Below are 14,963 nucleotides of genomic sequence, written 5' to 3'. Positions count from 1 at the left end.
CCCGGAGCCCAGCCCGGATCCAAGCCTTACCAAGCTGCCCTCCCTCCTTACTTGGCACAAGATTTCACCTTAAGTACCAGAACAATGCTTCCCCCCCTCGCCCCCGCCCTGCCCCCCGCCTGCTGTGAGAAGTGAACTAAAATGAGCATTTTCCGTTTTTAATTTTTTTATAAAAAATTATACCATTAAGCTGTTAAGACACTTTGAGTGGCTTTGAGAGTTTGTTTTTTAAATTGATTCTGAAATTTACGCTTCTGGGTTGGGACTTGCCTCTTGAGCATTAAAAAAAAAACACGTGTTATTTTTTTTTCCAAGAAAAGATTTAATTTTAGCTTTGGGCCGTCAATAATGTTACCTGGAAATTCAGTTCAATATTTCTCTGGTCGTGGGAGCACAGCTTCTCGGACGCCGGGTATTAGATGCAGACATGAGACGTCGTTGGCATATACAGAAGAGACTTCATTGTAGACCAAGTGGCCATTGCTACTATGGAGCCATCAGACGGAGGAGTCCTTCAAGGTAGCCCACAAACGCCGCCGTGCACCGGCTGGCCCGTGGCAACTTATATACACGCTCAGACACAAGCGGCCTCCTGTCAATTAGTGACGCTCGTGCTATTAACATAAACAGGTTACATAAGGGTGCGCTTGCGCAGTATGTATACTGCTACTACTGAGTCATTGCCCTCGCACCTGCGTAGGGCAAAGGGGCTTTTCACCCAATAATACTGCTGTGTCCTCGCCTGCACGCATGCGCATGGCAAATGGGCCTTGATCATCTGGGTACTCTGAGTAGGGTACCCACACAGGCGCAAAATACAGGTGAAGAGCCATACAAAGTTGAGAGCCTGGGACTAGGACAAGGGTAGAGGAAAACTTCTCAAACACTATTAGAAAGTATATTACAGCCCTAGCCGGTTTGGCTCAGTGGATAGAGCATCAGCCTGCGGACTGAAGGGTCCTGGGTTTGATTCCGGTCAAGGGCATGTACCTCCTTTGCAGGGACCATGTGGGAGGCAACCAATCCATGTGTCTCTCTTACTTCGGTGTTTCTCTCTGTCTCTCCCTCCCACTCTCTAAAAATCAATGGAAAACATGGACTCGAGTGAGGATTAAAAACACACACACAACTGTGAAAAAAAAAAGTATATTACAAAGAACATCTTTTTTCTTTAAAAACAAGAATGAATTCAATAAAAAAAACAACAAAAACAGAATTCTTATTATTGAGATTAGAGCAGAATTCCAAACACTGTCAAAATGAATAAAATTCTCTTTAAACTTATGCTGCTACTGAAGTTGAATGTCCATGAGTGGGAACCTTATTTTGAAACAGCTTTATTGAGGTCTAATTTACATACCATAAAAACCACCTCTTTTAAGGTCAGGGAGCCATCCTTTTAATGTCATTATATAATAGTCACAAGAGCTATTTCTCATTCTGCAGTAATGCTTCATGAGTCATCGATAGAGTAAATATTTTGTTGTTATGTCAACAAGGGAGTCCCAGGCAGTGGTCATAATTTGATAAGAAATATTGTAGAATCCTGTAAGAAATCTTGTCAGAGGTATTGGTTCCATTACTGAAACCTGAGGTTCTCATACAAATCTGTGACATACAGCTTTCCACCCAAATAGGAATTTATGAAACCCCCCGGGGATTTATGAGGCAAGGTACTTTCAATTTGGAGAAAATAGGAAATGCTAATTGAAGATAATGTAAACATTAAAAAAATTTTAAGAATAAATGAGCCTGGCCGGTGGGGCTCAGTGGTTGAGCATCAGCCCAGAAACCAAGAAGTCACTGGTTCGATTCCTGGTCAGAGCACATGCCCCAGTTGTGGGCTCAGTCCCCAGTAGGGGATATGCAGGAGGCAGCTGATCTATGATGTTTCCCTCATTGATGTTTCTATCTCTACCTCTCTTTAAAAATCAATAAAAACATATTTTTAAAAAAGAATATATTACATCCAGCTGATAAGGGGCTACTGTTAATTGCTAGCTGCTTTTAAACTAATTTCTTGCTAATTAGGTTCTGAGAGAATCTTGACCCAGGAACTGGGAAATTTGGTTTTGGGTCCTGCTGCACTACTTACAAGATGCTGGTACATCCTCTTAATCTTACTCATAATCATTGGGCTTAGTTTACCATGGATTAAATTGGGGCTAGGATGGTCCCTGACTAATTTAGAAAGTTTTAATTAGGGACAATGGAAATAATGCATGCAGAAATTTGCTTTGTTGGCCACAAAGTGCTGTACAATTGAAAGATATTACTTTTATTATCACAAGTCAAAAAAATTTCCTACATGAATCAAAATAATCTTCAATAGTTGTTCTATTTGTATGTGGCTTGATGTATTCCAAGATCAACACATGTGGCTCTCTTATAAGCAGTTAGACAGACATGAGTAGAGCAAGGATGATGGGTCAGGAATAGAAGGTCACCAGGGCCGAAGCCCTGGGTGTCTAGCAAGGGGCAAAACTGGGAAGACAAGAACCTCACCCTCAGAGTAACCTTTCCTCGCCTAGCATATAGCTGTTCATGTGGTTTAGACCCCCTGACCTTTTCCTCCCTAAAGATAACATCTAGGCCTCAGCTCTAGGCCCAGAAAAGCAGCAAAGTCAGACAAGTGATGCTGTGGCTGTCTCAGGACCAGCTGCATTGACTGATGACCCCCTGCCCTGGTGCAGACCAATCAGTGGAGAAGGAGACCCTGGAAAAAGCACACCTAGAAAGCTGATGAATATTCTATTGAGATCCTCCCCTGAGTCCTCCCCTAAGATTCCCACCTGCAAGAGAGAGAGAAATAACCTCAACACAGAAGACCCAGTGAGTGCTCTCCCCCAAGGGAGCACTCCTGAACTATTCCCGCCCCCCTCCTTCTTCCCCCACAGTCACGTATCCTCTAACCTCTAAGGGACCCCACAAGACTTGCAACCAAGGGAGCAATGGGCAGTGGCAGCTCATCACGGGCTAACCCCCTGAACCTGTCTCCAAGGCCCCCTTTTATCTGACTTCCCTGTGAGCCAAAGCAGCCCAGCCGAGGCTCTCTTGTTGCTTCTTCTATGCCCTTCCTTATTTCACTGTCCTATGTGTGTTTTTGCTGCGGCCAACAAATTCTTGCTTGCTTTGCTGAACTTTGTCTTTTGATTGAAATCTTTCCTTCAGGAAGACAAGAACCGAGGTTTCATCGTCTTGCCGGCAACAGCCGTATGTTGAAACAGCTAGGCCTTTGTTCCATATATATACTAATAATAGCCTAGGTGGTCATCATGCCCTCATGCATCACACCCTAATGTCATCACAAGATGGCCATCACCAGATGGCTACACACATAGCGGAGGCAGGGCCCAGCAGAGGAGATGGGTTGTGGCAGGGGAGGGCAATTGGGGTTGATCAGTCCTGCAGGGGAGCAGTTAGGTGTCAATCAGGCTGGCAGGGGAGTTATTAGGGGTGATCAGGCTGGCAGGCAGAAGTGGTTAGGGGCAATCAGGCAGGCAGACAGGCAAGCAGTTAGGAGCCAGTGGTCCCAGATTGTGAAAGGGATGTCCAACTGCCAGTTTAGGCCCGATCCCTGGGCCTAAACCGGCCATCGGACATTCCCTGAGGGGCTGAGGGACACCCGCCCCTTGTGCACAAATTTTGTGCACCGGGCCTCTAGTGGGACAATAAGGAGTTAGGATGAATTTCCTATCTGCACCTTCACCTTCACTTTCTTACTGACACTTCCCATTCTTTTTTTAAAAAAATATTTTTATTGATTTCAGAGAGGAAGGAAGAGGGAAAGAGAGATAGAAACATCAATAATGAGAGAATCATCCATTGTTGCCTCCTGCATGCCCCCTAGTGGGGATTGAGCCTAACATTCGGGCATGTGCCCTGACCGGGAATCGAACCATGATCTCCTGGTTCATAGGTCAATGCTCAACCACTGAGCCACTTTAGCCGGGCTCATCATTGATGTTTTTATCTCTCCCTCTCTGAAATCAATAAGAATATATTTTTAAAAACTTAAAAGAATTGAGAAGATGATGCAAATGGCCGGTTGGTTTCTCTCTAGTTTCCTTTATCTGTCCCCTCGTCATCTAGCAAGTCTACCTGAAAACATTTAAGATAGGAGGGTCAGTTTGTGTTCCTAGTTTGTGTGACAGAAGTACCAGCTCGAGTGCTAATAACCCACAACCTTCCTTCCTAATGTCGTACTTACTAAACAGTAGCTCCACTGTCTGTGCAGGTCCCACCATTGCCGCCGTTCATTACCTACAAGGAGAAGTGTCACACTGGCCAATGCTGCGCCCAGCATCGGGGTGGCCCCCAGGGTTTCCCAGCCTTCTGAAACGGCCGTCCTTCCTGGTGCCAGCTTGAATAGTGAAAATACAACCTTGAAGAAAGGGGAAAATACTTCACATAAAAAATGGAGGAAATAGAAAAAATAGAAAGACAGTTTTCTCATTTTTAAGGTAACACATTGTTCTTTTTAAAATTTTGTTAATTAGATGATGGATGTGTTCACTGACTTGATAGTGGTACTCTTCACAATGTATATGTATACCAAATCACACATTATACACATTAAATATACTTAAGTTTTTTTTTTTTTTTTTTTTTTTGTCAATTATACATCAAGAAAGCTGGGAAAAAAGAAAGGTCTTTTCCACCCCGATATTAAATAAACAAACAAAAAGGGCAGTTCATTAGCTAATTAATGGAATTGTTTAGGATACTGAACTGTATTGTAATTTTCCTCATTTCCTTCAGGACTTAAGAGTTTATTTACAATGTTCTATAAATCAATATTGACAACAACCATAAATAGGGTCTAGAAAATGATAACAGATAGGCTAGATTAGATTTTATTTCCAAAACATTTTCTGAAGCAAGTCTGAAATAATTCCTCATGGTGAAAAAAAAAAAATAGGTTCAGTTTTGAAAGGTCAAGAATTTGCTTTTTAACCTAGTTCTTCCTGACAAGCACCATCCTCAGCCTGCACCAATATTTTCTCATTGTAAGAGAACTGTCATTTTCTTTCTTAGATTTAATCTTTGTTCTTCCCCCAACTACTGCTATTACGCAAAAAAGTACTAATACGGTATACTGGGTGAAGAAGTGAATGAATGAATGCCAGCTGCTTTATGTGGAATAACCAGGTAGCTCAACTAACACAGCAGGGATCTGCATGCCCCTGCCTAGTGAAATGTACTCAGCAGAGAGCCAAAGGAGGACTGAAGTCAGGTGGGTCCGGGTTCAATAACAATCTCTCTCACAAAATGACTAGGTGACCCAAACCTAACTAAGTGCCAATCTTTTTAACTTCAAAATGGGGACAAAAATAAGTACTCCATGGGTTAAGAGGAATAAGGTCACATACATAAACTGGTCCATAACATGATTGGCAGTTAGGCCTTATATTTCACCTCCCACCCATACCCCCTTCCTCACTGTCTCAGAAATGCTTTATTTACTTTGTAAAAATTTCTCTTTAACAAAATATTGTAGGGTACTAGTATTAGGTTTTTGTAGTTTTTATAATCATGCACCAAAAAACAACAACAAAGAAAACAACTTGGCTAAATGATTATAATATATATTAATGTCTGAAGCTGTTCATGTAAAACCTCTCCCCTTTTATATGGATAAGAAATAATTTTGTTATGAGGAACTGCTAAAATATGTTTTGACTAAAAACCTGGCAGTGATATATGTAGAGAAACATTTAGCAAATACAAATAGTTACATGTGTTTATTTTAGAGAGATACTTCCTGTCAGTCAACATATCATCAGTTTAAAGGCAATTCTGGTGGAAGCCAGTTGTAGAAGGTATATTGTAAAACTTTACTCCTATTACTATTGAAGATGAAATATAATCTGCTTAGTACAGCATCATGCAGCAGGTATTCACTACCTCTATCCTGCAGGTGATACAGTAATTATGATAAAGATTTTTTGGAGCCATGAGCCATGTGTATATTTGAAACCTAGTCAAATATACTAGTCAGATATACTAGGTTTCAAATAAGTGATAGCTCTTTTTTTTTTTTGACAGTAAAATGATATTTAAATTATTGCAGTAAACTCATTTTTCCCCCTTATGGACTCTGGTTTGAAAAAGCTCATGCAATTAAAAAAGAGAGAGGGAGAAAAGTTGAACTAAAGAAACTGACTGTACTGACAGTGTAGGGCACTTTCAGGTTGGAATAACATCCTTACGGTGTTGTTAATGAATTCGAATCTATTTTATGTCCACTCTGTTCAGTTGAGTAATAAATATTTAATAATCCCTGTATCAGAGAACACTAGCTGCTATAACACTAGAATAACAGATGGATGGGATAATAGATTTCTCCATGTTCACACTTGTCAAAAGCAATTTTTAATTCTATGTCAGGATTAAATAGGTCAGTCAGTGAAAGTAACAGATCTTAGAACATTGATGAAAGCTATAGGCCTTCTCCTAGAAAAATGCACACACAACTGCATGCATGATTTCAGGACACTCAGGAACCCACTAAAGCCCATCCCTTACCCTTAACCTGAGAGCCTGCAGCTTGGTAATAGATGCTACTTTGGAGAACAGGGGAGAATTCCCTTTACTAGGACAGGTAATCAGGAATGACTTCTTTGCTTGGCATATGTAGATGATTTAATCTGGAGAAGAGTTAAAAAAATGTCAATATCTTTATCACCATTAAAGGTTATAGGGAAAATAATGACTCATGATAAGCCATTTTCAGAACAGAAACAAATGGACTACATTAACAGTAACAATTTGTATTTTAGACTGAAGAGTTCTGGCTTAGAATTGTTTATCAGCAGTGTTTATAGAAATGGGAAAGCCTAAATCAGATAATCTTGTGTGATTTAATCCCCATTCTAAAGAAAAACAAGTAGGCCTTATTTACTTGTGCTAGTGATATTAGAATTTAATAATTAGGCTAAGGCCAGACTAATTACTAAATTTTTCCATAACTCTACTTGCTTTGTTATGATTAATGTAGTGATTTCCAAATCTGGGAAGGCTTACTTGAAATGCAAATTTTTAGATCCCATTATGGAGATTTTGATTAAGTAGTTCTGGGGCAGGGTTCAGAAGTCTGTATTTTAAAGAAGTCACCCTATATCCTTCTCTAGAACCAGTAGAGTTCAGTTTTGGGAAAGCATAGGTTTACGATTTAGTTGCAATCTGGTATTTATGGTAGGTCGGTAATGATTGTCCACAACCTACAGTTCATAGTAAATGCTGGTTTATAATGGAGAAGAGGCAGGCAGACAGGGAGAATTCAAGAGCCAAATGATAAAATTAGGTCCTGGAGCTTCGGTAAGATTGTGGGTTAAGTGTCAAGTTCCAAGAAGACCCTCCCAAGATTCCCATCCTAACTGAGGACCATGGCCACTGACAGCCTTCCGGACCTGCAATCCTGAGTTTCTCTCACAGGAGGGCCAGCTGTTTGAGCGCTGAACTCAGGCTCATAACACACTTACGGAGAAAATGACAGGTTTTGAAGAAAGCCTCTCTTTGTTCTCATTATCAAGATGTGAAGAAAAGTTCCTAATAGAGGGGAAGAAAATAGCACAAGGAAACCAGGAAGCTCTGGACTCCAGTAAATCTGAAAACGTCAAGTCCAATGACAACAGGATGGAGTACTGATATCAGTTAACATTTATTGAGTGTTTATCAAGTGCTGCTTTCTGGGTTGAGCACTTAACATTACTTTACTAACTGATCAACTCACAAAAACCCTATGGGGTAGGTATTTTTATCTTACAGAGGAAAAATGGAGGTTTGGAGAGTTGAAGTAAAAGGCTCAGAGGGACGTAGCTGCTGGGTGACAGGGCCTGAATCTGAAGACAGCCTGAAGGCAGAGCCTGTGCCCTTACCCACCGTCTGTACCACAGAGAAAGAGAAGCAAGTGTGTGACTGCAGCTATGCCTCCTCCACCACCAGCACCACCATCACCACTAACACAGGGAGCACTCCAATCCAGGTAGTAATCTGTGTTCTCTTCCCATTAACTTGCTCTCAGAACTACAAGCAAGACAAGTGCTGCTATTATCCCATTTTACAGATGAGGCACAGTGAGGCACAGGGACATTCGGTTACTAGCCAGGGTCATGAAGCTTGTTGGTGGCAGAGCTGAGGTGCATACCCAGGCAGAAGGGTTCCAGAGTCCACATTTTTATCCTTAACTAGAGGCCCGGTGCACAAATTCGTGCACAGGCGGGGTCCCTCAGCCTGGCCAGCGATTGGAGCTGTCTTGCCCAGTCCCAAATGGGGCCAATCGGGGCTGGCTGGCCAGGGGGAGGGACCGTGGGAGGTTGGCTGTGGGAGTGCACTGACCACCAGGGGGCAGCTCCTGCGTTGAGCATCTGCCCCCTGATGGTCAGTGCATGTCACAGCTACTGGCTGGTCATCCAGCTGTCCAGTCGTAACAGTTACTTAGGCTTTTATATATATAGCTGCCGTGTCCAGAGTATTTATGTCAGTATCCTTTCTGTGATTAAATGACAGCAAGTTCTGATGACTCTCCAACAGGGTCTCTGTTTCATTGAATGGAAGATGTGTGCTTCTTACACATTCATAAGTTTACCCATCCTTTTTCTTGAACTGAACGTTTTTAAAAACTCATTGATTTGTTATGCCCTCACAATCCTTTCCAGACGGTCTCCTGCTGTGAAAGAACTATTGAGCTCTTGATCATATTTAGCATAGTGCCTTAACTTGCTTCAAACTGTTTAACACACCCTTCTGAGAATCAGCACTGATTACATAGTCAAAGAAAACGTTTCTTTGAGAGCCCCAGCACAATGAACTACTTGTATTGAAACCCGCCCTTGTATTATGTTGGATTAGCTGTGTTGCTTTCAAATGTTACAAGTACGTGGCCTCCTGCGTCAGTGTTTAGGCAGAAGTCGGTGAAGGTGGGGAAAGGGATGGTGCCAGCCAGGCAGAGAGCTCAAGTGCCTGAAAGGGCTTTGGATGTCTCACAGGGACCTGCATCACATCCTGGTACCTGTTCCTTGATCTCGGATAGAGATTAGGCTGGTCGTGGGAGAATGGCTCAGGATACTATAATGAGCAGCCCCTTGACCAAATATTCTGGGACCAGGGATCCACCAAAAAGCTTATTTTCACTAAATGCATTATTATAACAATTCAAAGCATGTGTTTTTTTATAACTCTGCTATGAATCACTTTTATAGGAAAGATCTGAATGTATGTTCCTTTTTGAACACAGGAAACAGATGATGGCGATCTGATTATTTGCCCTAGCATGGTGTTGTTGGTCTTTTTTCTTTTTTTTTAAAGTATGTTTTTATTGATTTTAGAGTGAGAGAGAGGAAGCAAGAGGGAGAGAGAAACATTGAACAGAGGAAATCATTGATTGGCTGCCTCCTGCAGGTCTCCTATTGGGGAATGAGCCTGCAACCAGGGCATGTGCCCTGACAGGTAATTGAACCAGTGACCTCTCAGTGCATGGGACAACACTCAACCAACTGAGCCACACTGGCCAGGCCTGGTGTTGAGTCTTAATCCTCTTGGTTTCTGGTGGCCTCAGTGGGACCACACCTTGGTGGTATGGATTAGTTGGCTGCAGTCTGTCACTCATCTTTTATATCAATTACATTCCAAAGTTGGATGGCATTTAAATTTTCACTGTGACTCCATGAGGTCTACACTATACCCTATATTAAAAAGCCCCCTATATAAAAAACCACTCACATTCGATTTTTCCTTTCTTTTGCTCCACAGAACTTATCACCTTATACCACTATATAATTTCCTTATTTATTATATGTGGTGTTTATTATCTCTTCCCTCTTTTGACCAACTAGAATGTAAACTCACAAGTATAGAAATCTTTGTGTGTTTTTTCCACTGAAACATCCCAAACACCTAGCACATAGCTAGTAAGTGATTAATAAGAATAAATGCTTTCCTTTAAAATCAAACTTTGATCAAGTCCAATCAGAAAGCAATCCAAATTGCTGGTTTGGGAACTAGAAGTATACTCTTTAAATGTTTTTTCTTTTCCCAAATTTTGAAACAAGTAGGTATAGTATAAATATCATCCATGCCTTACCTTGAAAGCCATTTTTAAAATCGGCTCCATTTGGCAAGAGATCTGGAGTGTATTCACTGTAGCCACCTACATAAAACTGACTGAAGACATTGAGACCAATCAGTCTTCCTGGGGAGATGATGGATTTATTTTTATGATCATCTACCTTCAAAAGGAAAAAAAAAATTCAAAACCTATTAAGAAAGGAATTAATTCCTCAGGGTGAACTGTTAAGATACTCTTTTTTATTTCCCATTAACTTGGCATGACAAAGACCTGAATTTTGAGGAAATAAACACTTCACCACTCAATTCCTTGCTCTGCTGGTGTCTGTTACCATGGATATATTAATATAGCAGTGGTTTTGCATTTCACTCAAAATCACAGTTCTTAAAAGACTTAGAAGCCAGCAACCTGCTGGTCCTCCTCCATCTAGCCTGGCCTTCCTTTCCCATCCATTCTCAATACAACCACCAGAGTCAATTATCCAAAAGTGGAAATCGACTATGGTAGCCAACCCCCTTCTTCAATTTCCCAGTCCTTCTCCATAGCTCCCAGGATAAAGATTGACTCTTAGCGTGACATCTAAGTCCTTTGATGGCACAGACCCTGTCTACCGCTAATCACATCTCTTGCTTCCCCTCACCTGAAAGCCAAACCGAACTGCTTGCATTCTTTACGTCCACATTGGCCGCTGCTCTTTGTCCAAACTCCTATTTATTACAAGTTGGGCTCACACGTCACCTGTTTGGACAAGCATTTTCTGAATGCATTCTCTCTCCTAATTGATATCAGTGACCCCGCCCCCACCCCCCCCCCTTACCTATTCCCGTGTCACTTAACACATCATCCCTCTGGTCCTCCACGTTGTGCACTGGTTTGTGAACTTCGTGGGGACGCATGGCACGGCCTATGGCCTTTGCACAGGCCCGACCAAATACTGTACTGGCACTGAGAAGTCTGAGGGACAGACGAAGGGATGACTCTTTACCTTCAGCCAGCCCATTCGGAAGCACCTCCCCACATGGACCGTGTGGATCCCAAGGCTCAGATCAAGAGGATCGCTGCTGACACTTGCGATGCCGGACCCCAGGTTGTGACTGTACACCACGCCGCTGTTGCGGAAACCCACTGCCAGGAAGTCATCGCCATTCAACCCTGGGATGAGAAGATGCATGGGGCACGCTCATCGGAGGACTTTCAGCAGTCCAGCCAGCTTCATCTCAGTGGCTGCTTCTGAGTTACAGAGCAGGGCAGGGAGTTTGAACAAACATCTAGCCTGTCATCAGCACTCGGGTATGTGTGTGACTGCCTACAGTTATATTCATACCCGCGGAAACTGTCTGAGCACTAAGAGGTGTTTTTCTTTTTAAGCCATCAGGATTCTCGTCAACCCAGGGATATAATTAATACCTAAAAAGTTGGAATTAAAAGGTTTTTTTTTGGTCTGGGTGAAATTCCGTGTGTACTGTACAGTAAGTAGGTCTTTCTAATGGAGTAAAACTGCTCTGATAGTTAACAAGATTCAAACGATGGAGATAACTTGGCATCAGCTTTGAAATTCTCTCCATGGTTTGAGGGGAGTATAAAGAAGATCTTTTTCTATAGCTGCTCAGGATATGCTATCTTTGTTCTATTGCCAAAGCTCTTGGCCATGCCACCACGACTAGGGAGAGATGGGTTGCTTCTGTGTCCTTCTTCTCTCTCTCCCCCATTAGTGCAGGGCCCCCCTCCAGCACAGTGAATTCCAGTGCCTGGAGAACTCAGGATACCGCTAAGAGAGACCCATAGGAAAAGGGAAGATTTTTGAGAGAGACTTAACATCAGGCACCAGGGAGAGGTTCCGGCAGTAGTTTTGGTGGCATTAGGAAGACTGGGGATGGTTAAGGGTATAAGACCTGGCAGGTGGTGAAGAACTGGTAGGTGGCAGAACACACCTAGGTAAGACTGAGCTTCTAGAACTAGGTGGAGGCAAAAGATCTATTGACAGGGAAGAGGGATTAAAAAACATCCCCCAGTTTCTGAAAGGTGTGTTTGTAGACCTTTATACTGAGGCTTGCAGGTAGGGAATTGAGGCAAGGACTTCTGCTTGGAAGAAGAATGTAAAGACCTCATAGAAAGAAAAGGCTTAATCACAGGACAAAAAGCAGGAGTGAGTTCTTGGACCTGGATGGAATTTGTTATCATATGTACAGCACCTCCCCCCTACCCCCACCTCCTGTAATGCTAAGGGTGGGGCCTTGTCTGCTCCCTTGGCTTCTGCTGTTGGGCTGATCAAGGTAAAGAAGAGAAAGACCAGCAGGAATGGGGTAGCGTATGGAGGTGGGCTCCCAAAGGTGCTGGAAAGCAGAAGACAGAAATATCATTTAGCCCTAGCCGGCTTGGCTCAGTGGATAGAGTATCGGCCCGTGGACTGAAGGGTCCTAGGTTTGATTCCGGCACATACCTCAGTTGAGAGCTCGATCCCCAGCCCTGGTTGGGGCATATGTGGAAGCAACCTCTCTCACATTAATGTTTCTCTCTCTCTGTCTCTCCCCCTCTTTTCCACTCTTTATAAAAATGAATGGGAAAATATCCTTGGAGGATTAAAAAAAAAAGAAGTATCATTTAGAGATGTTTGAACTCTGCCTCTGTTTTCCTAATAACTCTTCCCTGGGGCCTGAACTGAGTTATTTTTTGGATGTTCCTTTGGTGAATCTAATATACAGCCAAGGTGGAGAGCCACTGTGTTAAATGCCATACCAATGACTAAGCATGTTGGGAACAAATAGCAAATCTCTCTCTGTCTCTCTCTCTGTCTCTGTCTCTCTCTCTCTCTCTCTGTCTCTCTCTCTCTCTCTCTCTCCCTCTCTATTTCTTTCCACCTGCAATGCTGCAGCAGGTTAGCTGGGTTGTATATTTAAAGTGTAAATAGCTCCCAGGAGGAAACATAGATTCAGGAAGGCGGTTAGGCAGAAAGGAGAAAACCTCCGTGAGAGATTGGAGACAGTCTCTCAGGCAGCTGTTGAGATATAGAAGTCCTAGGGAGAGAGGGCTGGAGAGGAGAATGATAAGTGAGTTGTCTGTGGGCTGTGAATGGTGGTCTTTTTGAGAAATTCTGGTGGGCATTTGAATCATTCTCCCAATGGTCTAGGGCAGTGGTCGGCAAACTGCGGCTCATGAGCCACATGCGGCTCTTTGGCCCCTTGAGTGTGGCTCTTCCACAAAATACCACGGCCTGGGCAAGTCTATTTTGAAGAAGTGGCGTTAGAAGTTTAAGTTTAAAAAATTTGGCTCTCAAAAGAAATTTCAATCATTGTACTGTTGATATTTGGCTCTGTTGACTAATGAATTTGCCGACCACTGGTCTAGAGCAGTGGTCGGCAAACCGCGGCTTGCGAGCCACATGCGGCTCGTGAGCCGCGGTTTGCCGCTCTGTTGACTAATGAGTTTGCCGACCACTGACCTAGACTCTTGATTCCAATAATTACAGGCTGTTGTTGTTCCTTGTGATTAAGCCCCTATCCAGTCGTCAGCAAACTCTTATCCAGTCGTCACAGTTTGCCTACCACTGGTCTAGGGGGTAGGCATGGGACAGTATTCTGCCCACTGAGCTGTGAGGTGTGGGAGAGCAGATTTAGTAGAGCCACCCTTCTCTCGGGTCTTGTTGCCACTCCTGCCTCCAGTTGCTGACAGCCTCTTTCCTGCAGGAACCGCATTCTCCTCCAGGTCCTCACAGCCTGGTTGGGAGGACACAGGAGGTTGGTCACAAGTGCCATGGGGAGCAGAGGAGAAGCAGTAATGGGGGAAGGTTATTAAGATGGGGTGGGGAGGAGGGTTGGGAAATTGAAAAGGAGGTGATTTTTAAGTTGGTTTCTAGCCAACTCATAAAACGACAAACAAGAATTGACTGGTGGATGAGGAAGGGGCTGGGCTGAAGCGGGCTGTTCAGAGCAGAGGGAAGCACATTGCCAAAGCCCCAGAGGAGCAGAGAACAGGTGCTTCCAGACCTGCTGAGCGCTGGGCCTGGTTGGCGTTTCGTGTCTGTGGCAGAAACAGCTGTCTCTTTAAGGGCCTACCATTGGACAATAAAGGATTTAAATATTTTTGTTGAGCGTTTCAGGAGCCATGAAAGGATTTTGAATAAGAGAACTATATTAGAGCTGGATTTTAGAGGAATCTCAAAGCCATGTTGAGGGCAGACATCGAGGCAGATAAGGAGTCTCATTGGAAGGTCATTCAAGAGACTCAAGAGGCAAGAATGTCCAGGCAGGGTCTAGGGCAGAGTCATCCGAAAAACAGAGGCAGAGTTCAAACATGTCTAAATGATGTTTCTGTCTTCTGCTTTCCAGTGCCTTAGGGAGCCCACCTCCCTCCACCACCTGCAGGTCTTTCTCTCCTTTACCTTTCAGCACAATAGCAGAGGCTAAGGCAGGGGTGGGCAAACTTTTTGACTTGAGGGCCACAATGGGTTCTTAAACTGGACCGGAGGGCCGGAACAAAAGCATGGATGGAGTGTTTGTGTGAACTAATATAAATTCAAAGTAAAGGAGCGGAGGGGAGAGCAAGAAAACCGGATAGAACAGCCGGATCTGGCCCGCGGGCCGTAGTTTGCCCAAGGCTGGGCTAAGGGAGCAGACAAGGCATCAGTGTGTGATCTGGAAGGAAAATTTGAAAGAACAGATCCATTTGGAGTGAAGAGTTGAGGAAGAGGGAGAAGTTGAAGGTGATTCTGAAGAAGCTGGTTTAAAGAGCCAGGTGGAAAGGCAGGTTGGTCCCAGGGCTGGGGGCCTCGGAAAGGAGCAGCCTGGGGAAAGAGGCCTAGATCAGTGTACAGATACCCCTGCTTACAGAGCACAGAAGAAGATGCTCCAAGGGGTGGGCATCAGAGAGCCAGGGAGCCAATCAGACTGTCAAGCAG

General features: G+C 43.6%; 1 protein-coding gene across 1 annotated transcript in view; it reads right to left on the bottom strand.

The window, feature by feature from the left end:
- The window catches only part of EYS (eyes shut homolog), a gene marked incomplete at both ends in the record, with an annotated part of 1,444,019 nt that overhangs the window by 49,952 nt on the left and 1,379,104 nt on the right, over positions 1 to 14,963 (bottom strand). Inside the window, 4 exon segments of the mRNA XM_080665107.1 lie at positions 4,211 to 4,263; positions 4,269 to 4,384; positions 10,085 to 10,229; positions 11,055 to 11,221. Coding sequence (XP_080521233.1) covers positions 4,211 to 4,263; positions 4,269 to 4,384; positions 10,085 to 10,229; positions 11,055 to 11,221 — 481 coding nt within the window.

The sequence above is a fragment of the Plecotus auritus genome (assembly GCF_963455305.1).
Source record: "Plecotus auritus genome assembly, chromosome: 4".
In the NCBI taxonomy this organism is placed as follows: Eukaryota; Metazoa; Chordata; class Mammalia; order Chiroptera; family Vespertilionidae; genus Plecotus; species Plecotus auritus.
This window is presented reverse-complemented; position numbering and strand designations above follow the sequence as displayed.